This window comes from Parambassis ranga, chromosome 16 (genome assembly GCF_900634625.1).
Source record: "Parambassis ranga chromosome 16, fParRan2.1, whole genome shotgun sequence".
In the NCBI taxonomy this organism is placed as follows: Eukaryota; Metazoa; Chordata; class Actinopteri; family Ambassidae; genus Parambassis; species Parambassis ranga.
This window is the reverse complement of record NC_041036.1, coordinates 4092753-4117145: the sequence shown is the minus strand read 5'-3', so window position 1 is coordinate 4117145 and position 24393 is coordinate 4092753. Positions and strand designations below refer to the sequence as shown.

Genomic DNA, 24393 nt, shown 5'->3' with positions numbered 1-24393 from the left:
CTTACTTTGACTCCACTCCACTGACATTGAGACATCACTTTTTGTCCGTGTTTATTGACAACTGAGCAAACACACACCAATTTATCAGCAATCATCAATTAATATCATTCTTTTGTTACATTTTTCCTTCACCTTTATGTCTTATTAACAACTCGGCTGCTTGTGATGTGCATCCTTTACCTTCCCCTCGCTGTGTGTTACTGATAATTGCAAATAATACACAAACAAGCTTCTTACCAAAAGGTAAACAGAGCTGTTCAATGAAGTACTTGCTTCCTTCCTTACTTTGAGTCTAACTTCACTATGGCAACCCATTCTGGTGCTCAGCTGGCACTGCTTTAAATGTATGCCTATCATTTCTTTCTATAAATAGGGACCTTATTGAAGAATCCAGGAAGAGGCAAAATTACAAGTCCCAACAGATGGAGCCGGTCCTATGAATCGTCTGTTTGGCCAGCTCTGTTGCACATGAGTTTGGCTGCCAGTGATCCGTATGTTGAAGTCTTTGCCTCGGGCTGCACTTTGTCTGTGTGCCTACTCCCTGTGAACATGGACAGCACAGCTCATTAGATGGACCTGCTGCAGACATTAGTCCGTCAGATTCATTTAGGGTCAGTGCCGTTAGATTCATCCTGTCACCAAACGCTAATCCATACTAACTCAATGCCAATAGGTCTTTATTAAGCATTGTATTGTGAAGAGAGCTAATTCACTGTAGATGAAGAACTCACCAGGAATCCTGTCCATTGGGATAAAATTCTGATTTTGTTGCTTTATCTTTGGTCTGTTTCTGGCTATCAGGAAAACTCCAAGAAAGGACAGAAGACACCTGAAAAAGAGGAAGATCTTGCAATGATTTGACATTTTTAAGAAGCTGGACTGATTTGTTGTTGAGCACGTACCCAAAGAGGAACATAAAAATGTTGAGTAAAGCCAAGCCTTCAAACTCTTGGTAAAATACAATCCCTGCAAAGAAAAGAAGCAAAGTTTCAGTTTGACAGAGTAACAGAACGTGGAGATTATCTGTAGTGCTATGTTTGAGCAGCTTAGCCGTGAGCATACATTACAACTGAAGAGATGAAGACAGGAATGAAAATGATGGACTGGAGGATGCAGGAGAAACACTTTTTCAGGATGACTAAAGCTGTCGCACCAACTGCTGCGAGCATCAAACCAGGCTGGGACCATAACAATGATTTTCTTCAATGTGGAACTAAACGAATCTTTAAAGGAAGAGTCCACCTCCGCACGTTCTCACACCACCAGAGTTAATACATCAGCAATTTGTTGTTTGGAACAGTCAATTGTGGGTTATTTGTGTAGGTGGAGAGAGCAATAGTAACACAAAGAGCTGGAGATATTAAAAAAAGAAAAAAGAAAAAGTGAGAGTAGCTAAAAACACCACATGTACTGTGGCTCCCTGTGTGATTATAGGACATCAGCGTTGGAAAGAAAATGCTCGGAGACTGACACCAAGAGCTGCCGATGTTTACTCTCAGTGTTTTTTTGGACTGCTGGAACACTTTCTGCTGTTACCCTCCACTGAGCCAGCTCTGCAAATAGGCTGAAATCAGCTGCAATTTATCCAGAAGAAAATAACAAACACGAAAATGGACACAGTAATGTGAAGTCCATTATCAGAAATGGTTTTAAATTGTGATGAAGTGGGAATTTTTTTCCTTTCAAGGCCAAAATGCTTTTTTGCCCCCACCTTACTCTTACTGACAAGATAATCAAAACCTGACCTGGCAAAGCACACATGCTATAAATACACTTCATTTCAGCTACTGTAGCTCATCATTAGAATCAGTAGAAAATGCACGTGTCTGATGAGGACGTGGTTCCTAATGAAGATGTGAATGAGAAGTGTTTCATACAAAGCAGTGGGATCTGTGCCATATCAAATCAAATCAACAGTGTTATTGTACATTATGTATTTATTTTGAATTTTATGGCTTGCCTGTAAATAAGTCTGCCCGACCTGACTTTAGACTTGCCTAGAATAAGTATTTTTTTGTAGTAAATGATGGAATGGCCATCCAATGGATCTATTCTCAGCCATATTAGCTGCATGACAGAGAGTCCGTTGCCTTGCTCTGGATTATTACATATAAATACGGTTTAGAGCCTCATCTTCGCTGCGAGACAAATCCAGTTTTAGAGTGCAGCGGGTTGACATGGGAGAGTCGCAGCTAATGCAGCTCACCTGGGCCTTCCATGCTATTTAATCTGGCCTAAATTCACCAGCCGGATCCTTTGTTTATTGGTTTTGTTTGGTCTTTTGTGCTTCTCTGTCTTGCTTTATATTCTGCATTACAAACATGTACCACATGACAAACTTCACTGATTTATTTATTGAGTGTTTAGAAGGTAAAACAGAATGAAGAACCAAAACTTTGTTATGATTTTGACCTCAGGCCGCATGTTGAGCTTTGTTGCTCTATAGGAAAAGCCTAACGGTTAAACTGTAGGTGGTCTGTGTAGTTTTAACAAACTACTCAACACAACTGAATTATTCATGTGCTGAGACTTTCAGCTGCAGATTAATTCTATTGGTTTGTTGGCACCAGGACAAAATATGTGGGACTGACTCTAAATAAAGTGGCTGTGTTCAAAGCTTTAAAGAATCATGCTGGTTAAAATGATGTGTTTTCATCATTTTTGTGGTCTAAAGGTGCAGATACAACATGTTGAGAAGCTAGAGTTATCCGTTAAGAAGCAAGGAGTTAATCCAAAGAGAGTGACAGTTTCACCTATGACATACCTGCAACAATGGCACTTGCAGTGAAGAACACAAAGTTGATAGGAACCACCTCGGTGGCATCGAACATCTTCATCGCCTGATTAAGAAACCTGAGGAGAGAGAGAGAGAGAGAAGGGTGTCAGCACTGATTTTATTCAGTTTCATCATAACTTGGAGAAAACGATATCTTACTTGATCTGGAAGGCGCAGGAGGCGACCATGATGACAAGCATGACGTAGAAGATGGGGTAGATGAGCTGCAGCTGGCCCTTTATGGACTCTGTGATCATCCCAGACACAGCTTTGACTGAGATCACCGTCAGAGACGCTGCAAGCGAAACACACACACAGCAAATCACTTCAGCTGAACTTGTAGCAGTGAAAAACTTTCTGATTTTGTGGAGGCGGTTAATTTGTGTGAATTCTATTGTCTTCCACTCATCACTTTACAGAAATGATAACAGAGCATAGGTCCGTTTTCGGTAGCCAGGCAACAAAGCAGCATCTGACTGCCTATAAATGGCTTATTCCAGAACCTCTGCCCTCAATCAGGCAGCATCCACTTGTTCCTACCGAGCAGGGCCACCAGCAGCATCACAATGATGATGTGCTTCACATTCCTCCTCTTGTACAGGTAGAGCAGGATGCAAAAGATGATGACCTCAAAAAACTGTAGAGAGAGAGAGAGAGAGAGAGGGCAGAGGAGAGGCTCATTAATGCAGATTCTGCTCCCCTCAAACTTTGCACAGAAAATGAGCATGTGAATTGCACTGGAATTGCTCGGCTGCTATCAGCGTAACAAAGTGCGGCGTGCAGCCGGCGAGCGGCACGTTATAATTGAAACAAATGACTGTGGCAGAAAAATGAAATGAATTGCGGGGTCTTTAATGAGTAGAGCCTGGGGCTGTCCTTGTGAGTTCAATAGCGTTCAGCTGTTCAAGGACCTCTGATATAACACTGCACTAATGGATGAAGAATACGAAAAAAAAGGCGAGCTGACCTTTAAATGTCTTTATATCATCCTGGTGTCTCAGTATGTTAAACGTGCAAATTTAAAATGTAATTATTCTTTTAACAAAGATCTGTGTTGTCTGGCGGATTTAAACTCACGCTCTGTGATTGACACTGAGCACTCCTTTACTGATGAAACCCTTAGATAACAGTGTGACCTGCGGGTATAATGAGAAGTCAGCAATGGATATTTCATTTCCTCTGATTAATCACCCACTGCAGTTAATCCCATACTTGTCTTAGGCTTCTCCTCTGCATTGCTGATGAGTGTTACACACCATCAGTCAGTGCAGCCAGAGGCAGCGGGGCCATCTCCATTTAAAAACATCTGTCCTTAAGAACATCCATCTGTATTTGCTGAAAACATCCGCATGAACACTTCTCCTTTTGTTTTGTTTTTTTTGGAAAAATAATAGGAGCAGATTCAGGAGTGAAACGCTGCTGGACCCTGAATCATGATGACACACATTCACTGAAGCCCTGTTATTATTTCAGGTCCATGTGTGCCTGTATTCTACTACTGAGTATTAGACCTTCTGTAAAAACAGTGCTTCTTGTGTTTTTTCACTGTGAAATAACACAAACTGTCTTCCTACTGGAGAAGTTTAAGCTCACTGCTGCACAAATTCCGCCTTTACCAACATCTAAGGTGTTTTTAACAGGAATGGTGTTAACATTTGGTGCCAACATTTACATATTTGCGATGAGTAGGTTTTGAGGAAAAACACTGAGTTCTGTATTTTTCTGCAGATCTGTCACTATGACAACAGGGCTGTGTTTATGCCACTGCTGTCTGAGGTGAAATTGGACTAAGAGAGTACATGGGTGAGCATTAATTCACCTGCAGACCCTTTTTTTTGCTATTAAATACAAAAACACAGACTGACTGAGCTTTAAGGGACTACATACAGTTCTTGTCTTGCTTCACAGGGAGGTCAGAGGTTAAAGGAAGCTACCTGCAGGAGTGTGCTGCACCGCTAAACAGAATGATTTCTGTGATTTCCAGTCGATTTTAAATCCTCCCTTTTCCCCTCACTACATGTTTGAATAGCTCAGTGCATGATTCAGAGATTTAAAGGAGGGTGACGTACAAGGTAAAGCAGGAAGTGCCAGCTGACGGCATAGTACTGGACCAGATGGGCTGTGATGTGAGTGGAAGTGTGGGGGGCGAAGGTCACCAGGAGGTATGTCCCTGTTATCGCCAAGGTGCCACCTGTGAAGGAAACACAGCAGAGGCTGAAGTGAGACGTTACATGTTCTTTTTGGTTTGATAGATTCATCTCCAGCTGCACTTAGGCCCCGTTCACACTGGAGAAAGTCAATCCAGCTAGAGAAAGCTTGAATCCAGATCACACACACGTGTCTGTGTTCAATCCAGCTTAACCCGGCTTGTTTGTTGTCCTCCAAACCACTAGGTGGAACCTTGTAATATACAGAGTCCGTCCAGGCACCGCTTGTGTGGGTTTTTTGTCCTGTGTCGCTCGTTTTTTCATTTTTTTTCCCAGGTCCCAGGCCCTGTGGAAAACAGAACTCGGGGGCAACGCTGTCGTAGTTCGACGGTTGTTTACATACGGCTTTTGTACGCGACCGGGACACTGTCCCCGTGAACCTGGAAGTATCACGTCGCTAGCAGGATTCTCTAGCCGCATTTGCATTCAGACCTGAGCCAGATGTAAGCCAATCCAACTAGATCCACCTCCGACAGGTGGATCGAGGTCTCAGGTCTTAGATAAATCCAGATTCACGTTGTTCAGACTCAGAAAAAAAACTATCCGGATATATCCAGATACGGCCCGAATCCTGCTCTAGCCAGATTGATTTCCCAGTGTGAACGGGGTCTCAGAGTGCAAATATTATCACTGATCCATTTTTCACAGACATTTGTCTTGTCCTGTCTTGTAACAGGTTCGAGCTAAATTTAATTACCGGATGTGTCTGTTTTCATTGGCTTCACGTCCCTTCCTCCCCCCCTCTAAACGCCAAAACACATTCTATTGTGCGTCTACTTAATCGAATAAATTTGTATGTTCCAGTAACTTGCAGTAACTTCCAGCTTCAACACAAAACGTAACTGCTAAACCTTCACATGTATCTGATATTTTCAAATGTTTTTTATCTCTCTGTTTTTGTCATTTTTTAATGGTTGTTTTGTGGTTGTTTTTTTTGGCTTCTTATTTGATGGTGTTTACTTGTATAAGCTTCAGTGTGGCACACAGAGCGCAGCTGAAAAACACAACTTGCCCACAGTGATTTTCCTATTTATAAATAAAACATCCCTGCAATTAAATGTTTCCAATACGTGGCTCATGATAGCATTCGGCAATTATAAGAGACGAACAAAAGTGGCATAATTACCGCTCATTCATGGAGGAAACCAACAATATGGAGCTGTGTGGGGCTGATACAGCCATCATCTTTACAACTGTGCCATTTAACACAAACAATAGCTGTTCGTTAAACAGCAACAAGGTCTGAGCAGAGTTTACCTGTCATGATTCATGGGTTTTGGTGGGTATGTTTTGGAACTTTTTTCCTTGGCCCTTTGTTTTATTTTTTCTTGTGTTTCGCAGGTTTTAGAACGGGGCCCTTCAGAACGGAGTCTGTGTGGGTTTTCTGCGGGTACTCTGGCTTCCTCCCACAAACCAAAAACATGTATTGGGGACTCTAAATTGGCTGGCTGTGGGTGTGAGTCTGGTTTCTTTGTCTCTCCATGATGCTCTCAATAGACCGGCAGCCTCTCATGGAGGACATGGATTAGGAAACAGATGAGTGGATGGATGGTATTTTGGCTCTTTCTTGATCGTTCCTTCTGCATTGATCTTCCTGTTTTAAATTGATGATCAAGTTTCCTTCTGTGTCTCAATCGGTCCTGCTTCCTGCCATTTTCTCTCTGTTGTCTCCTTCATTGTTCCCACCTGTGTCTCATTAGCCTCACCTGACTAATTTAGTCCATGCACTTGCCCTGTGTCTTTGTCAGTTTGTCTGTTTTCTTTGTCAGTCTTCAGGCTCTAAAGGTAAAGGTAAAACCAACTCAGTGGACCTTCAATCAAGTGTCTGAGGTTTACGTCCCCCTAACACCGTGAGCTGTTTTGTTTTTACCCTGTGTTAAGTTTTGTCTTGGCTTGTAGAGTTTTGACATTTAAACAGGGTAAGGGTTTAGATCTTAAAACAAAACACATTTGTAGCATTAAACACGTTTTACATTGGACAGCTGTTCCGGTCACGCAGTCACCCTGTTTGACTAACACTGGGACATTTCTTAAATATGGCCAAAACCTTGAATATAAAATGACATCTGACTGTTTGAGGGTGATGCTGATGCGTCTAAATCAATGCTTATGCATGTGATGACCTGTTATCTACACGAGTGTTGCTGCTCTGCTCCATACAACCATACAACAGCTTTTAGAATGACGCTGTCACCCCTAATAGAGTGGATGGATGGTATTTTGGCTGTTTTTTGATCGTTCCTTCTGCATTGATCTTCCTGTTTTAATTTGATGATCAAGTTTCCTTCTGTGTCTCAATCGGTCCTGCTTCCTGCCATTTTCTCTCTGTTGTCTCCTTCATTGTTCCCACCTGTGTCTCATTAGCCTCACCTGACTAATTTAGTCCATGCACTTGCCCTGTGTTTTTGTCAGTCTTCAGGCTCTCCTGTTCTGTCCAGTCTGGCTTTCTTCTCCTTTGTCTGTGGTTTGTTCAGATTCATTTCTTTGTGTTTTTGTTTAGCTCTTGTAAGCTTTATTTAAACAAAGCTCGCCTTTTGTAGGTTCTCCTCTTTCTACTTCCACCTCTCTTCCTCTCTCTTTCTGTTATCAGAATGGGACATTTTATCTGGTGGATTAAATTAGAATACAGTTTCCTCTGTTGTTATCTGTGCATTTCAAATCAAAGCAGGACCCCTGTACCTTGCTGCATATGCTGCATATGCTATGAGCCACTGAGTGTTTGCTTACCAACAATGTCAGAGGCTCGCACCGTCTCCTTGAGGAAAACCACCGATATGACAGCGCTGGCTGAAAGATGGAAACACATTTCACTTAGTTTGACCTTCAATCACAAAAAAACCCCACAATCAGCCTGCTAGAATGAACTCTAAAGTACATTTGACACAGTCTAGGTCACCTGTGAGAGCATCTGAAAGCACAGTTAGGCTGCTAATATAACACCATGATCAAAACCAACCGTTCTTCAGTAACCACTTAGATTTTTTTTCATCGGTTTAATCACAAGCAAGGTCAGACTTAGCACACTGCTGGCTGTATGCAATATTCTGGTAGAGGTGTAATCAGATTTTATCTTGCACCCTGCAATGTGATGATGTCATGTAACATATGTGGTATGTATGTACGCACACACACACATGAAATTGAGATACACAAAAACACACTCTCAGTCAGTGCATGTGGAAAAACTCACATGCACTGATGTGTTTATATCGATCAGCGTGATACAGTCTGTCATCTTGCTTAGATGAATGGAACTCATTAGGACATCATAACACCAGCCTCAAATTACGCCAAGATGCTTTTCCACGGCGCATTCTTCACGAACCCATTCATCAATATCATTGTCAAAAATTGTGCCGCTGAAAAGCAATCAGTCTCACATGAGCTAAGCCTAAGATTAGTCTTCTTAATGTTTTCCCGGGATGTGCACCGAGCAGAGGGAGGCGAGTAAACACGCAGCATTTGGCTGTCACTGAGATGAATAGAGAGACCGGGCAGACAAGCATGCAGACACGCAGACATGCTGATAAACAGGCAGATACACAGATGGATGGCCACACAGGCAGACTTTAACTGTCCAAGACAGCAAAACAAACTACAAGACAAACAGGGAGTGGACAGGGAGGCCAATAGATATTCAAGTGACAGCAGAGGAGGGCAGTTTATATAACACACTGTGGCTGTCCTGTCAGAGGTCCTAACACTAAGAATAGCCCATTTTGCATCATTTACTGGAGTTGTTATATATTTCACCAGGGTATCACTGTGGTGTTCGCTGCTGAGTGTGTGAGCGACTGATGGCGCACACAGACACACAGGCGAACTAACTGAAAGGAAAAAAATTGCTGGAAAACACAAAAAAAATCTGCCAGAAGGGCTATTTGAGTTTGTGCACAGGCTCTGTCATCATCATAAGGAGATTAGCTACAGAATATGAACAGCTCAATATGTCAGACACACAGTGTGGCACACACATGGGATTAACTGTGGCAAGGCAGGCAGCTTCTCAATTATAAACACCAAACCCAAGCCACTACAGACACACAAAAAAAAAGCCGAGGACACCACTGTCACATTATAAGTTCATAAAGACCCTCCTTAATATTCTGATGAAACAGTCAGTTGTTAAATATTTCATTTTGCGAGCATGTTCGCATACACATTTAGGAGGACCTTTTTTTTTTGCCTCTGGGACCAGCTGGATCTAACAAGTAACCATAGCAACTCCATACAAAGTGAGATTCACAAGGCTTGATAAAATGAGAAATGTGGCAACAGGAACCTCTGGGGTACAGCGCTCTGTCACCGCTCCTGTGTGGTGGAGGTGTGTGTCTGCGTGTGTGTGTGCATCATATCAGGTCTGCCTCTGGAAACACAACATTGTGTCGAATGTTTTTTTCAAACACACAGAAGCAGAAAATGTCCGGCCGTCATATCCTAGTGAGGATCACATAATGTGTGTAAAGATAAGAGAAATAATGACGCTAATGTGTCCTTTGAGAGCATCAATATTAAGGCTGTAGTGCATGATATAAATGAGCAGCAATGACATAAACCTGCATACATTCTATTCTTCTCCTTATCAAGAGTGAAGCCTGAGGTAATTCTTACTGTACTTTACACCACCATTATTGTGTCTTTGGAGGTATTCCCACTCTGGTTCACTGGTAGTGATGCATTTTACATTTAGCAACAATAGTTTAGTTTTAAATGTGTAGGTGACTCTTAAATCTGTCAGTTTACCTCAGATTACCTGGTAGGATTGATAAAGTAAAAGGTAAATCCAACACAGTGGACCTTCAATCAAGAGTCTGAGGTTAAGCCCCCCTAACACTGTGAGCTGTTTTGTTTTTACCCCGTGTTAGGTTTCCTCTTGGCTTGTAGAGTTTTGACATTTAAACAGGGTAAGGGTTTAGATCAGGGGTGGGCAATTATTTTTTGCAAGGGCCACATAGACTTCCATAAGAAAAAGCAAAGGGCCACATTTTTTCATGATTAATAATATAAATTGGAGACCATTGGCACAGTATCTACCTTTATAAATATGCTCCTGTTACATTTTCATCATTGTAAGAATCTCTTGCTGTCATTTACTGGTTACTCCTCTGTCCTCTCTGTGTCCATGTCTACTCTGAGTGTGTGCTGGTTGTATGCTGAGACACACACACAGTGCAGAGCAGCACAGATGATGTGAAGATATTTTACAGAAGAAAACCATTAGAGTTAAAGTCAAAGTTAAAGTAGCAAATCCCAGAGTTCTGAAAGTCGGGCAAGATCTGAGCTTTTTAAGAGCAGATGACGATGAAATATGTCGGCTGCAGCACCGCGGTAACATCTGAATGTGTCATAGAGTTTCTGTGCTTTACCGTACATTTCAGCATAGTCACGCAGCATTTTTAAAGTGTACACAGCACGACTGTGTCTCTCCAGAGAGTAGATGGGATGATGCAGTACAGCAGCGTGGAAGAGACAAGGAGGGTTGGAAAGACGTTACCGGTAACGCTGTGCTCAACAGCTGACTTTAGCTGCCTTTGTTTAATATTGTGTGCACGGTCCGCATTTAAGACGCAAGTTGGCCAGGTGTGGCCCGCGGGCCATACTTTGCCCAGGTCTGGTTTAGATGACGATCATCTTAAAACACAGTCTCCATGTTTGACTAACACTGGGACTTTTCTTAATTACGGCCAAAACCTTGAATATAAAATGAAAGTGTGATGCTGATGCATTTGAATCAATGCTTATGCATGTGATGACCTGTTATCTACAAGAGTGTTGCTGCTCTGCTCCATACAACAGCATTTGGAATGACGCTGTCACCCCTAATAGACTGCCTGGCTCTGTAAACGGGGACGGTAGTAATTGCTCTCCACGGAGCGTCAGAGTGCCAGTGTGACACGCAAGGACAGGAAGATGACAGTGGCGGCATCATCAGCTCTCCTGATCCTGTCCACTTCCTCCTCGGCTCCTGCTTTCCGCTCTGTATACATCTCTGCCTCTTCTATTCTTATCCTCTCCTCTCCTTTTCTCCATGTTGTCTTCTTCCACTTTCAGCATCCTACCTTCTTTTTCTCCCCTCTTCTATTCAACCACCAGCCCCTTCCTCCTTGTTTACTCACTGAAGGCATCCTGCTGTCTGTCCCCCCCTCTGAGGCTTCGCACAGCTCTCACAGTACAGGCACAACAGCACAGCAGGAGGTGTGTGTGTGTGTGTTTTAGCCAAAGGAGCATCTCTGGTTGGAAAAAAGAAAGCTGCTAGACATTTTTACACTCCGTTATACACAAACTAAGTGTGGATGTGTTTCTGCTCATTTGCATACGTGAGTCAGTGTGAGGTGAGAGGTGGAGTCACGACGAGAAACGCAACCTGCAGCTCCACTTGTTAGCTCTGAGGAGGGCAGAGCATGTCACGGCTGCAGACATCATCTTCTCCTTTCTCTTCACCTTTTCATTAATTCTTCAAGATGCTCCTTGACGGTGCTCTTCAGCTATACTCATTATTCATGCACACTGAAACACAACACCACCATCAGGCAGTGTGTCTTTTTTTTATAAGGATAACAAAAGGCAAAAGAGCACAGCACTTGTAAATACCTGTAGCTTTAGAGAGTCATCGTGAGGCCAGAATTACACACACTTACAAAACATTAGCAGATTTAAGTGGTTTAACACAACTCTGTGGTAAAACAGATACAACACCAGGTAAAACAATGAGTAAGAGGTGCAGACTTCTTAACAAGATTTGTGGTTTTGTGTAGTGCGTTATTCAAACCATTCATCCACTTACGAGACGTGACCAAGGGAAAATCATTGAAAGCGGCAGGGTAATAGCTGTCATTAATAACTGTGACTCACCACCACCAGCAGCAGCACCAGCAGCGCGCTGAGTGATGTGTGTAGGGAGGTATGAAGTGAACCTGTTCAATATTTAACCTGTGTTTGGAGTGTTTGCACTGAGCAGCTGACAGCTGTAGCAACGGGGCAGCCATTGTTTTGACTGGCTAATGAAAGCGGCGTAGTTCTTCGTATCTTTAGTTCATACTGTGAGATTTATAAAACTGTTGGATTTATAATGTCAAAGTAATTGGACTTCCAGAGTCACATATAAAAAAGCTGAAGAGTTAATCTTCTGGGTTCAGTGCCAGATATAATTTGAGGTACTGACTGTATGTACTTCCACACCCACCCACTGGGATCACTTCATGTCCTGTTTGGTTAAACACTCATAATCAGATTGATGTTATTTTAGACACATAAGCTAAAAAAAAAGCACCAATTTGAGTGGTTATTGATAACTTTGCAGCCTACAGGGTCCACAGGAATGGATTAGAGCTCAGCAACACCAAGGCTGTGATAGTGAGATACTACACTGTACTATTTACTGCGTGCCTGGCATGAAGAGGCCACCTTCTGACAGGAAAAAATGAGCTTCACATGGCAGTGCTTTTTGCTGTTCCTCATGGAAGCAGCCTTTTTACACATGGATAATGTATGAGGGGAGAGAAAGGTTGCACTTACCTATAACAGACACACAGCCCAGCGGGGCTATGAGCGATGCTGGGGCAAAGCCGTAGGCAGCAAAGTTCCCCAGTTCCCCGATACCCATGAGAATAACACCACACCACCACATCACAGAGGTATAGTACGGCTTGGAGCCTCGCTGAGACTGGCGGACATGGGCATATTTCTGCCGGGAAACAGAAGGGATCAGTCTAGATTATGTGGACTCAAACAAAAGCACACAGACGATAACTTTGCAGCCAAATTTTAACAGATAATACAGCATTATACCAGCTGTCACACAACCCTAAACCGCACCAGAACACCCTCTGCTGATTAGCATTCCGTCTCAAAAGAGGCATGGCAGCAATTAAGCAAATCAATGAGGTGGGAAGCTGAACAATCCTAACTTATTTACAATTCTTCATAATCATTAAGAGCTCTATCTCTAGGAAGAATTACACTGACAAATAAACAATGCTTATCAGCGTTTCCCAGCACTTTGTCACATCTAGTTTAAGCCTTCACGTTGCTCAGCTTGTCTTACAGACACTGCAGGCTGCTACCACAAACACCCCAACATGTGCATTGGCTAAACAGACAGTAATTGAAACAAGGATTATATTGGTGTTATCATATTCACACACCAGAAAAAACAATAATAATATTACAAGTATTATTATTAGACTGGTAATTGCTGGAGGGTGCACGCTTGGAGTTAATGAATGACTTATAAAGGCATGCACCTCCAAGATATTACCTTGAAACAGTGTTCATAAGGCTTCAGTTGAGCTTTATTAACATATCTGGTTGGTTCAAAAGTGCAAAAGGTGTGTATGTATAAAAGTAATATTATTAAAGGAACCAGTGTTCATTCTAATTTAAACAGACTGTATGGGCATTTGTGCCTGCTGAGAGGATCACACAGTGAGAGCCTTAGGGCACGTTCACAAAAATCCATTGAACGCTGGGAGCTTGCTGAAGAAGAGGCAGCAGAAAGGCAGCCTAGCAGTACTTAGAGAGTGGAAAAATGAGCCGTTACAGGAGTTAAGTGCCCGCTGTGTGCAGAGTGTCTGTCGTACAGCTGGATCTCAGCGTCTCCTACCTGTATGTTGAGTGAAATGCTGATGAGGACATTCCCACATATGGAGATGATGATTCCCAGGAGATAGGTCTGCAGAAGCAAACAGTAAACAGGCAGCAGATTAGGTGATGCGCTACTTGTTAAACAGCAACTTCAAACACCCCATAATATATACACCCTGCAAGTTCTCCCCTCCAGCTGCCACATCTGTCATTTCTATGACAACCAGAGAGAGAGAGTGTAGTTCTATCTGTGCTGCGTTCAAAGGCACTACTGTGTATAGTAGTAGTAGTAGTAATAGTAGTAATGTGGCTTTCAGGGTTTCATCATATCAAAATCTCACACTCACAAACAAACACATGATACTTGACAACCCACAAAAACATGGATGCAGCCACAGCTTTAGACATTCCCTGGCTGTGACATGCATGCAGGCTTTAGAGAAAACAACATGCTCATGTCTGGAAAAACGTCTGTAATGATCATGTCCACCATCTTTACTGTTTATATACACATACGATCACATCCTGCATTCATTCCATTAGACATGAACATGACATGCACACAGAGTGCTGATGCTGATGTACAGTGACTGATAAGTTTGTAGGCTAGATGAAGATGCTTCAAGATGTGAATTCATTCAGTTGCAGGTTTAATGGTCTTATTGTCAAACCTAATGGAGTGTGCTGCTTCTTACAGTGCGGTAGGGAAGCAAATGAGCCAAATGAGGTTCTTGTTAGTAATGATTTGGACTTTTTTTTGCCATTTTCTGGTATATTTTGAGGAATTTCTTCAACCATTTGTAAACACACTCACACCACTTCAACAAGCAAAACAGTCTTCAGCTCCCACCAAAGTCAAGTCAATGAGGCCTGCAGTCAAGGTGATGAGGCAGCTACGTGAGAATATCAAGAAGATTGAGTATGAGGAGGATTCACCTCATTTGGTATCCTCAGATTCCTTCCCTTACTCATGTATATTTGCTGCTGCTAATCTCTTTCTGGAGGCCAAAGATGCCAACAAAGAAGGGAGCTGTACCCTCCACAAGAGCTGGATTAAGGAGGAAATGTTCCTGAAACTAAGACAATATCATGAAGCATTATGGGCATGTATGTGTTGGCAACCATCTGCAGGGACTCAAAAATCAGTGTATAAAAAAAACAAGAATAGCATTCCTCCTATAGGCTATCCCTGTCTGTCAGTCTGCCAGACAAGACAAACAGTTTGTTATTCATAATATCAACCCTCTGCTTCTTCTGTTTGTCTCAGAAAATGGAAATGCACAGCTTATTCCTTTGGGTCCCTCGTGGAACACAGGGCCTCAGCTATAATTATCTAGTGGACTCTGTGGGACATGGAGGCACAGAAGAGCTGAAACGATGAGACCAAACCCTTTAGCAAGATGTCATTTCATGAGGTAAAACAATATAAACCAGAAAGTCCACCATGTCTCTGTACTGTGCTGAACCTGTGTGGGTTTTCTCCAGCTTCCTCCCACATACCAAAAACAACAGCATGTTAGGTTAATTAACCGAGGACTCTAAATTGGCTGGTGAGTATGAATGTCTGGCTCCCTGTTAGCCCTGTGGTGAACCCCCTGATCTTGCAATCCACAGCAGCCAGGATAACATCAGATTATTAGTAATCCAAATTATCTAGAATTTTACACAATCTGCAACTTAAAAAGTTCAAGTGTCAAATCTTTAATGAAATGCAGTCACATTAAGACCTCATGTTTCACACCAGGTGATGTAATCAACAAGGTAAAACAGCCCACAAATGAGTCCGGCCTGGTATCTTCTGTCATTAGCTCACCTGTGCTATAGGGTAAGCTGCACCTCAAATCTGTTTGACACTGAGACACACACACACACACACATACACGGAGGACGACCACCACCCAAAAGCGAGCTCCATCCTGCCTGGTGCTGTTTATGAGTCCCATGTTTGCAGGTTTCAAATTTGGATTCAGTCTGCAAACATTAATTAATTAAGGTCTGGGTTACCTCGTTGTCTCTAATATAAGAAACATCCTGTGAAAACGGACCCAGTGAGCAGCGGCTCTACATTCTGAATACAAACATGCTTCTGTCACTAGCTTAGCAGCATTTTTAGAAGAGGTTTTAATTGTGTTTTCTGGGTCATATTAAATAAAAAAATAAAAAAAAATAAAAAATATTACCCTTCAGATTAAATTGTACCCCGTATAGATTGGTTACAGTGACCTGAAGAAATTGCCTGTCAAGAATGGCAACAAATTATAAAAATAATTCTAAGTACAGAAGTGATGAGGAGAGATTTAACTGCTTCTTTCCCTAAAAAAACACACTTTTTAAAAAAAATTATTCTTGACATGTCTCCTCATCACACATCATGATTCCATGCAGCACTTCTTTATAAAGTAAAAGCTAATAACTAAGCTTAGCCTGATAGAGAATTCAAGCCCAGCGGATTTATGGTCTAATTTTGAAATTCACAACCACCACACACACAGTTCAGGTTGTCTCCTCTGCCTCTAGCTTCTCCGCTTTCACCCTGACACCCAGTCTGATGAGTCCACTGACCTGGAACATACCTACAGAGAGAATGATATGTGTGTGATGTGAGGATGTGTGTGTTTGTGTAGTGTGTGATGATTGCAGAGTATACAGGAGGTAAACAAGATTTAGGAGGAGGTGGTGGGCGGCTTGTTGATGAGATTCCCAGGAGACTGATCAAGGTAGAAAGTGTGTAGGTGCGAATCCTCAAACCCTGAAGACAGACAGAGAGAGAGAGAGAGAGAGAGAGAGAGAGAGAGAGCGCGGATGACTGACGGGGGTAATTTATGATCAGACAGACCACATCATCAATCAGGCCAGCTGTACTCTGTTCACTAAACCATGATCAATAACCTTGTCAAGCTTTACAGGAGAGAGTGCAAAGAGGAGCCTGCTGGATGATACGGAGCGAGGCAGAACGAGGTGTGTGAGGACAGCCTGAGGCCAGTGCACAGACGTCATGTTGGGAAGAGGTCATTTAAAGTGTGAGCTGGATTCATTCACATCAGATTAAGCTGATCAGGGAGTGAATTCAAACCACTTACAGCCATTTATTATTTTCTTTGTTTGTTTGTTTGTTGAACAGAATGTGTGCTTTTACAGTTTGGATGGTCACAGCAGGATTCAAGCACCTCAGTGAGGCAGCAAGAGCTCAATGCTGCACCCACTGAGGGGAACTAATTCACAAGAGAGAGAGCGAGACAGAGAGAGAGCAAAGCAAAGGAAGCAGGAGAGAGAGAGAGCGATAAAGAGACTTTTCCTGTCACAGGAAAAGCAAACAAAGCAGCTGAGGCCGGTAAACTGGGAGTGCCTTTGGCTTACTTAGCAAACATTACACACTACACCCAAGGAAAGCAGCAGACTTCACACCACAGGGCACTGTGTGTTGCACCGGGTCACATGATATTGTGGTGCTTGCAGGAGAAATGGGGAATATTTCCATGGAAAGTTACTTATTTACTCAAGTATTTAGATAGAAATGTTTAATTAAGGACTTTGTTTACATGTTAAACAGATACTTAAATACACATGAATGCATCAATCATTTCTAGAGTAGAGTTTCTGCATAATGACACTTTTACTTTTGGTCCTTCAAACATCTTCCATTCTGTTCTTTCACACTAATCTGCTCAGTGATGGACTGTGTGTTGTGGTGCTCTTACAGAGCTGCAGGTGAGAGTTTGTGCTCTTCAGGTGCTGCCCTTCTTCAAGTGGAGGCAGCACCTGTTAATAAAACACTTGCCTTGTTTGAATGCTTCACCTCATTTCCTTGTTTCTCTACGGAACATAACGTTTTGTAATGGCTTACGGTACTTTCATTTAAGCTCAGAGGACCGTTCCCTCCATTGTACCTGCACTGCTCTGTTTGGGAAAACAGCTTCCACTTCCTGCATTTAATGATACCAATGATCAGCAGTTGACGCAAACTTAAACAAAAGTCAACAGCAGCAGTCAAGCAAGACCAAGACAAGAGCCCGGCAGTAGCTTAGTGCTGCATTAGGACATCATTGAGGCACAATCGGAGGCGAACTGTTTTCCTAAATGTTCTGCCCTGTGGAGAATTTGCTGTATCTTTGAAATGAAATTGCCGCCTGTGCAGTGTGTGAGATAAAAGTTCATGTTAATTTCTGGTAATTTCTAGAAACTAGAAGTTTCTAACCCTGAAGGTACACATTCTACATCAAGCACGCACCAATAAAAGTGTTGAGAAATCTCTCTAACGTCACAGTCGGATGATTTAAATGAATTTTTCAAAGATTAACTAAAAAGAGACAAAACTTTTGTCCCCAGTTGCACCAACCAGATATATTTCTACTGAGTGATCCCCAGGCACAAATTTAAATTCTGACTCTAACCTTGCTTTCTGACCTTGTAAAGTTCTATCCTCAAAAAACTAGACTTGCAAACCACGAAAAAAATCCAAAGCTGAAGGCTGAGGAAGAGACTAGCAGCACTGATCCGACTCCTCATAGGACACTGACGGACAATCAGACAGACACGCAGACAGCGCGGTCCTTTGTGTCCACTGACAATAGGGATCTGTCCCTGCCTGGGATGGGCTGATCTCTGGATGAAGCCCGTCACTTTCTGCTCAGAGGTGGTGAGTACAGAGGAAGCAGGGATGAGAGCCAGAGGGTCAAATCAGAGATGCAACCAAACTGTATCAGTACTGGTTTTTATGTTAGACCTCAGTGATGATGTATACTCTAAAGAATACATCTGTGCTCATATTTAACCTTAAAGAGAGTGAGCTAGAGAAGATAAACAACACACTTTGCTTTTCTTAGAAACTAACAGGTATGAACAGGTAGGGCCCCCCGTATTAGTTGTGTACAGACACGTAGGACTCCCATCGGCCACCTCCATCACCTCCTGAGGGAACTGGTGTTAAGTAGCAGTGTTTAGTATCAAGGTGAACCCTGTGTAACATAGTATACAGTGTCCCTTTGTCCTAACTGCACCTCTCTAATAATAAACACACATGAATTTGCCTATCTTGTTTATAATCTGTGTGCGAACAGGAACTACTAGTTTGGTGTCTCATCTCAACTCTGAAACTTCTCTGAGATCTCTAGCAGCACTTACATAACTCCGTCAGGCTGTTAAAAGACAGACAGATATTGTCCCCAGCACGTTGGGATGTTCTCTGGGATGGTGGGAGGGCTTAGGACGCAGAGGAGGGGGGGGTAGCTGGGACCATTAGCCAGCTGTGCAGGACTCTTACAGTAGATCTATTCTCTCACAGCCCACCCATAGGCCATTACTCATTACGTACGCCTCTCATCCCTCCTCTGCTCCTCTCTGTCTCTGTCTCACTGTCCCCCATTGGTAATGTCAGAAGAAAAAGAAGGGGGGGAAATGGGCATGAGCAGTATGTGTGTGTCTGCATAAGAGTAGGAGGGCTACAGCACACATAACAAGGCATTTGCAAAGGCCCACAAATTGCTTTACATTATCATACGCAAACAAGAAGTGCACTCTCTGCATACTTAATGTCATGATTAATGGAGTCCCTTGTCTTGAGTTAAAAGATCAGACGAAAGACAAAACCTTTCGACACAATGATTTAGTCGTGGTCACTTTAGAAAATAGTTGTGACAGGTGCCAACAGAAATGGATCACTGCCCTGCCCTGAGTGCTCATTACCCAAAGAGCTTCACAGGCACATTGTATGATCCCACTTCATTTTCCTTTAGTGCTTCAGAGAGTAACTTCTAAAGAGGGAAGTTCCTGAAAAGAAATCCCTTATCTCTGCACTGAAGCCAAACAGCTGCAACAGGTTCACCATGATTCATATCATAACACAAGGCGCACCAATGGACACCACACAGTGTCTATTTATATATTTATTTAGAACTCAAATTCCACTTTTTGGTCTATAGCCTACATAAAGCAACACTTCGTCTGAATGAACTTTTATTTGTCGTGGCCAAACACCAAAAGCAAACTCACCTGAAGCGGATTCTCCAGAATCTCTGCGCGGTGAGCCTCAGGGGAGGTCAGGCGAGGAGGAGGAGGCACATGTGGATGACTTATATTCTCCATGTTGTCCTCATGAGAACTGGTTCTGATCTCACAGCTGCCAAGTCTCTTCACATCCTTGTCCCCTTGTCTTTCACCTCATCCCGTCCCGTGCATCCCACGTCCCTGACGCCTGTGTGCGGACACTCACAGGGAAGAGTTCCTCATTGTTGTGAACCGGATCAGGAGTTTGCGACTGCTTCAAGTGCGGTTGGGAAAATTGAGATTTTAACTGAGAATGATGAAAATAAAATCTGAAGCGCATGATGTTCTTATCCCATGTTTTATGGTCTATTAATAGTTATTTATAATTATTAATGGATAATAAACCACAGCAGCACAATAAAGTTCATTCACTCAACAGAGACGCGCTGATGTACGACACTTTGCACTGCACGTGAAGGAGACACGCACGTACAGGTGAGAAAACAGGAGGCGCTCCAGCGGTGCGGTGTGCACGGAAATCAGCGCACATCTGCAGATTTCCCTTTCATGCAAATTGAACTGCAAAGTCACTTTATTGATCCTGACAGTATGTGATAGAGATAAATTGGATAGTTTCTTGTGAAGCTGGAGTCATCAGATTTCTTTCTGCTGCGCCTCCCGCTTCTGAATTCCGTTTCAAGGTTGGCGGTAATAGCCTGAAGAAGGCCAGAAGATTTATTGTGTTTGGGTTGAAATGGAAAGTGAATTTAATTTTCTGCTTGGCAGTAGTAGCTATAGGACCTCCTGGGTCTTTGGAGAAAAAAAGCGATATAAATTTGACAAACACCAAGGCCTTTGTTGTTCAGTCTGCCTTAAAGGTGTGTGTAAAAAGGTGGAGTAGCTGTGGTGGAGTCAATAAATCTGTCAATCAAGAAAGCTACATAACAACATGAACACCTATCAGGAGCTGTTTTAAACAAGTTGCCACCTGCTGGACACTTCCAGAACTGCACACACATGGGGTGGACAGACCTGCACTATGCTCCAGTTGTTCCACTTTAAAGGCAACAGGTGTGTCATTGTGTATGAATTTGCAAATGTATTCATCCTGCTCTTCATCCAACCTCATCAGCAGCTGAAAGGAAAACAAAAATAACTGGATCATCATAACAAACAGTGATGCGGACACGGCCGCATACATCAGCAGGGCAGGGTCTGATCTCCATTCAGCTGTGTGGGTCCAGCTGTCGAAGGGATGGAACTGTTGTGTTGTCACTGAAGCTGTGAAGAGAAGAATGATGAATGTGTTTTTGTTCTAGTGTGTTCTCAACATGGTTGTTTTAAGTTATTGTAATGTTTCCCAGCCCTCACTCCTCCCAGGTAATTCATCTCTTTGTGGTTGATTTGTGCTTATTGTGTAGGTTTTTTTATGTTGCCATGGATTTTTAGATAAGCCATCTCCCATGATTTTTTATTTTTTAGTCTGGTAATGTCCAATCAGATTGCAGGCTGTGCTGTGTGAGTGTGTGATGTATTGACAGCTGGGTAACCCTGAGCAGCATCACAGATTGGAGAAAAAAAACTGGATTTTCATCCTGAGAAGTCAAAGAAAGTACAGTTCTGTGTGAATCTGAAGGACACGGTGGACCAGCTCCCCCCCTGCCTGTTAAAACCTCATGAAGTTCAGGCACTGATATAAATTGCTAGAAGCTGTGTGATTTAAGGCAACACAGGGCCACCTCCTTCTGTGGGGTGACCTCAACCTGCACAATATCTTATTGTTCCCATTACTGTCATGCAGATGTTTCTGTATTTAGGTCAGCATGTAACAGAGCTCATCATGTCAAGCACAGAATAACATAATAATTTGTTAATATGTAAGATTGCTGTACTCGCAGAAGAGGCACTCAGAGGAAGTCAGCGCTCCCATCTGTATTCTTCCTGCTCCTTCTCCGTCTGCACTCTGTCCTGTGTCAGCCAGCCTTCTCTGCCATAATAATCAAGACCCATTTGATGTGATTACTGTGGCGTGAAGTGAGAGAGGGAAGACGATTGAAAGCACATTTTATTTCATGTGTCGGAATAACATGACTAAATAGATTCCCCCCTTTTTTTTACTGTTTCCATAAATCCCTCAGGACAGTGCTGGTTTATCCATCAGGGCTGGCAGGGATTCAAAGAGAGAGAGATTTGAATGACAACTTTTGTCACGGATAGAGAGCCCTGGCCTTTTCCCCAGCGGTTATGGATTCCCCACAGCGAGGATTCAGTGGACACCCTGATGTTTTCAGTCAGAGATGAGGTCAACACATTGTTGAACCTTGGCCTCTGCTGGAGGAAGATGTTGGAGGAAATACGAGTAAGGAATAAAAAGATGTATGTGAAGTGGAAAATGGGAGAAATAAAGCACAAAGACAGCGAGAGATAAAGGCGGCCGAGCAAAAGATAGGGAGCAGCAGATTTAGTCGACACAAAAAACTCCTACACACTCTGACTTGAGCCTGCACCTCAGGCTTTGAAGGAAGAGATAACAGCCTCCTCTCCTGACTTTCTCCCTTCTCTTTCCTGTTCAGATTCTCTCCTTAAAACAAGCTCACTCACCAAGACTGTGGAAATAAATGGATAACGTCCACGTGGACACGATTACTGAACGTGAGATTTGAAAATGAGAGCTTGAAACTGGCAGGATGATGTAAAACTCAGAGCAGTTTCTTACTGTGAAACCTTTTAACCAATATCCTCCTAAAGTCAGCTCAGATATTCTGGCACTACAGCTTTACTTTTTACTGCTTCTGACCCAATACATCAAAATCTAAAGTGTGTTGTCCAAAATTAGTTATATACTAAGAGAAAACACAGCAGTTTGTTTCCTATGATTTAAGGTTAGAACTAAAATTCAAACCATAGATCACTTCTAACACTGAGGACGTTTTATTTCCTTTATCTACTGTTCAGCTGTCGGGGCTGAGACACAACAATAAAGCTGTCTATTATTTTATGACTGAATTTATGACGGGGTTTCTGAAAAAGTCTCCATCAAAAGATACGAGATGTGGATGAAAAGCCTGCCAAGTGTGTGCAGAATGTAAATGCAAGTGATTTAAAAGGCAGGAGGCTGAATGGATCTAAACACACAGTTGGCTTCTCAGGCCCAGTTGTGATTATCCCAGATAGTTGTTGTCTGAAGTGCAAAACAAGACATAGACCCAAATCTTTGGTTTGCATTTCTCCTCGCTTTTATGCTATATATATGTATTTTGCTGTCCTCTAGGATTTGTAGGTGGTTCAGTCAGAGAGACACTTCACACATTTCCTCCATCCTGAACCCGCTTGTCCTGTGCGGGGTCATGGGGCAGCTGGAGTCTGGAATCTGAGAGATGGGGGTACACCCTGGACAGGTCGCCAGTCCATTGCAGGGCTACCTCACGGATTCATAGACTGTAAAAAAAGATGGATGACACAGCTCCACCTCCACCCAGGGTTTCAAAAGTGAGGCCAAAATATCTGGCTAAAAGGCGCTGCAATGTTGGAGGAAGACACCACGATGAAAATGGTGACCACAGAAGAAAACAGATCGGATTGTTTAATGTTAGCACTTATCTTGTATTTTAATGTCTAACCTTATCCAGTAATTTTTCAACTCTAACCGTCAAACATCAGACTCCTCAGTGAACATTTGTAGCCTAGTTTTCAGTTGGGTCTGTGTCCGATCCGATTAACTAACATATATGTACTGGAGCCAGCCACCAGGGGGCAACTGAGACACTTTGGCCTCCCTTTTGGGGAGCTGTCATGGCGTCCATCTGTCTCTGCTGCTTTTATCCTATGTGGAGCCCAACTCAGCTGTCATTGGAAAACAGATGGTAGTCCAGTGGACAGATTAGTAGTCCAGTGCAGAGCTGTGAAGAACCCATTTAAATTGACTTCTACAGCCAATTAACCTAACATGCATGTCTTTGGATTTACAGTGAGGGCCTGCAGGCATGGGGGACTGATAAACCCCATACAGACTGCTCTGTTTGAATCAGATCATAAAACATTCTGCACTATAGGATACATACATTATACACTGACTGATAATGTGGTAAATTTACATCAATGTAGTTACTTTACTGTTTTTAGAGCTGACTAGAGCAAAGCTGCAGCTGATATATTTCTTTTGAAAAGTGCTGAAATCACTAAGGAAGCAGATCTGAAGAGACTTGTTAACGAATAAGCTATGAGGAATAGTTCCTCCTCCACAAAGTGTCACGTTAAACTCACCCATGTAGGAGAAGAATGAATCAAAAGCTTCACTGCAAAGCAGAATAATCTGCCGATGAGGGTCTGTTAGCACAAATAATTTAGAACAAACCACCCCAGTAATCCTGAGAAAAGCCCTGATGGCATATCCAATTAGGAGCATCAAGCTCCTTTCACCCACACTAATGAAATCTGAGGATGTGTGTATGTGTGTGTATATATGCTGTCAGTGATTATATTCAGCGAGAAGACACCTGTTATTTTCACCAAAAATCAGATACCCTGCTCAGAAAAATGAACGTTTCACAGCAGGTAAACAATAAACAGCGACTGTCACCTCATCGTAAGATGTTGACACCTGAGATCCGTCCAAGAGCCGTAGTAAAGATGTGTTGTTGGAGACGTGGGCATTAAAAGGCGCCCCGGCACAGACATGAGAAATAATACAGATCACAAACATCACAGAGAGAGCAGAGGATGCTACCGAGGCACTCAATAAGACCTTGCAGGATGAGGATAATAATGCTAAATAGGATTATAATCAAAGCACAACATTCCCATACCAACACGGATGGTGCCCACAAGTGAGAATTAATAGAGAAA

General features: G+C 42.7%; 1 protein-coding gene across 1 annotated transcript; it reads right to left on the bottom strand.

Moving 5' to 3' along the window:
• Positions 1 to 34: 34 nt before the first annotated feature.
• Positions 35 to 19806, bottom strand: nipal2 (NIPA like domain containing 2). The gene is made up of 11 exons (XM_028425764.1): positions 19555 to 19806; positions 13586 to 13654; positions 12499 to 12667; positions 7711 to 7770; positions 4846 to 4967; positions 3317 to 3413; positions 2936 to 3071; positions 2765 to 2853; positions 903 to 966; positions 732 to 829; positions 35 to 541 (listed from the first exon to the last, which is right to left on the bottom strand). Exons 1-11 carry the CDS (start codon positions 19645 to 19647, stop codon positions 435 to 437), a joined length of 1104 nt encoding a protein of 367 aa, XP_028281565.1. The 5' UTR covers positions 19648 to 19806; the 3' UTR covers positions 35 to 434.
• Between the last annotated feature and the right edge of the window lie 4587 nt (positions 19807 to 24393).

Coding starts and splice junctions, on each gene's coding strand:
- nipal2 (XM_028425764.1), bottom strand. CDS start 19,647: ATGGAGAATATAAGTCATCCACATGTGCCTCCTCCTCCTCGCCTGACC. Junction 12,668..13,585: donor GCATTTCACTCAACATACAG/GTAGGAGACGCT, acceptor GTTTCCCGGCAG/AAATATGCCCATGTCCGCCA. Junction 3,414..4,845: donor GGCACTTCCTGCTTTACCTT/GTACGTCACCCT, acceptor CTCTCTCTACAG/TTTTTTGAGGTCATCATCTT.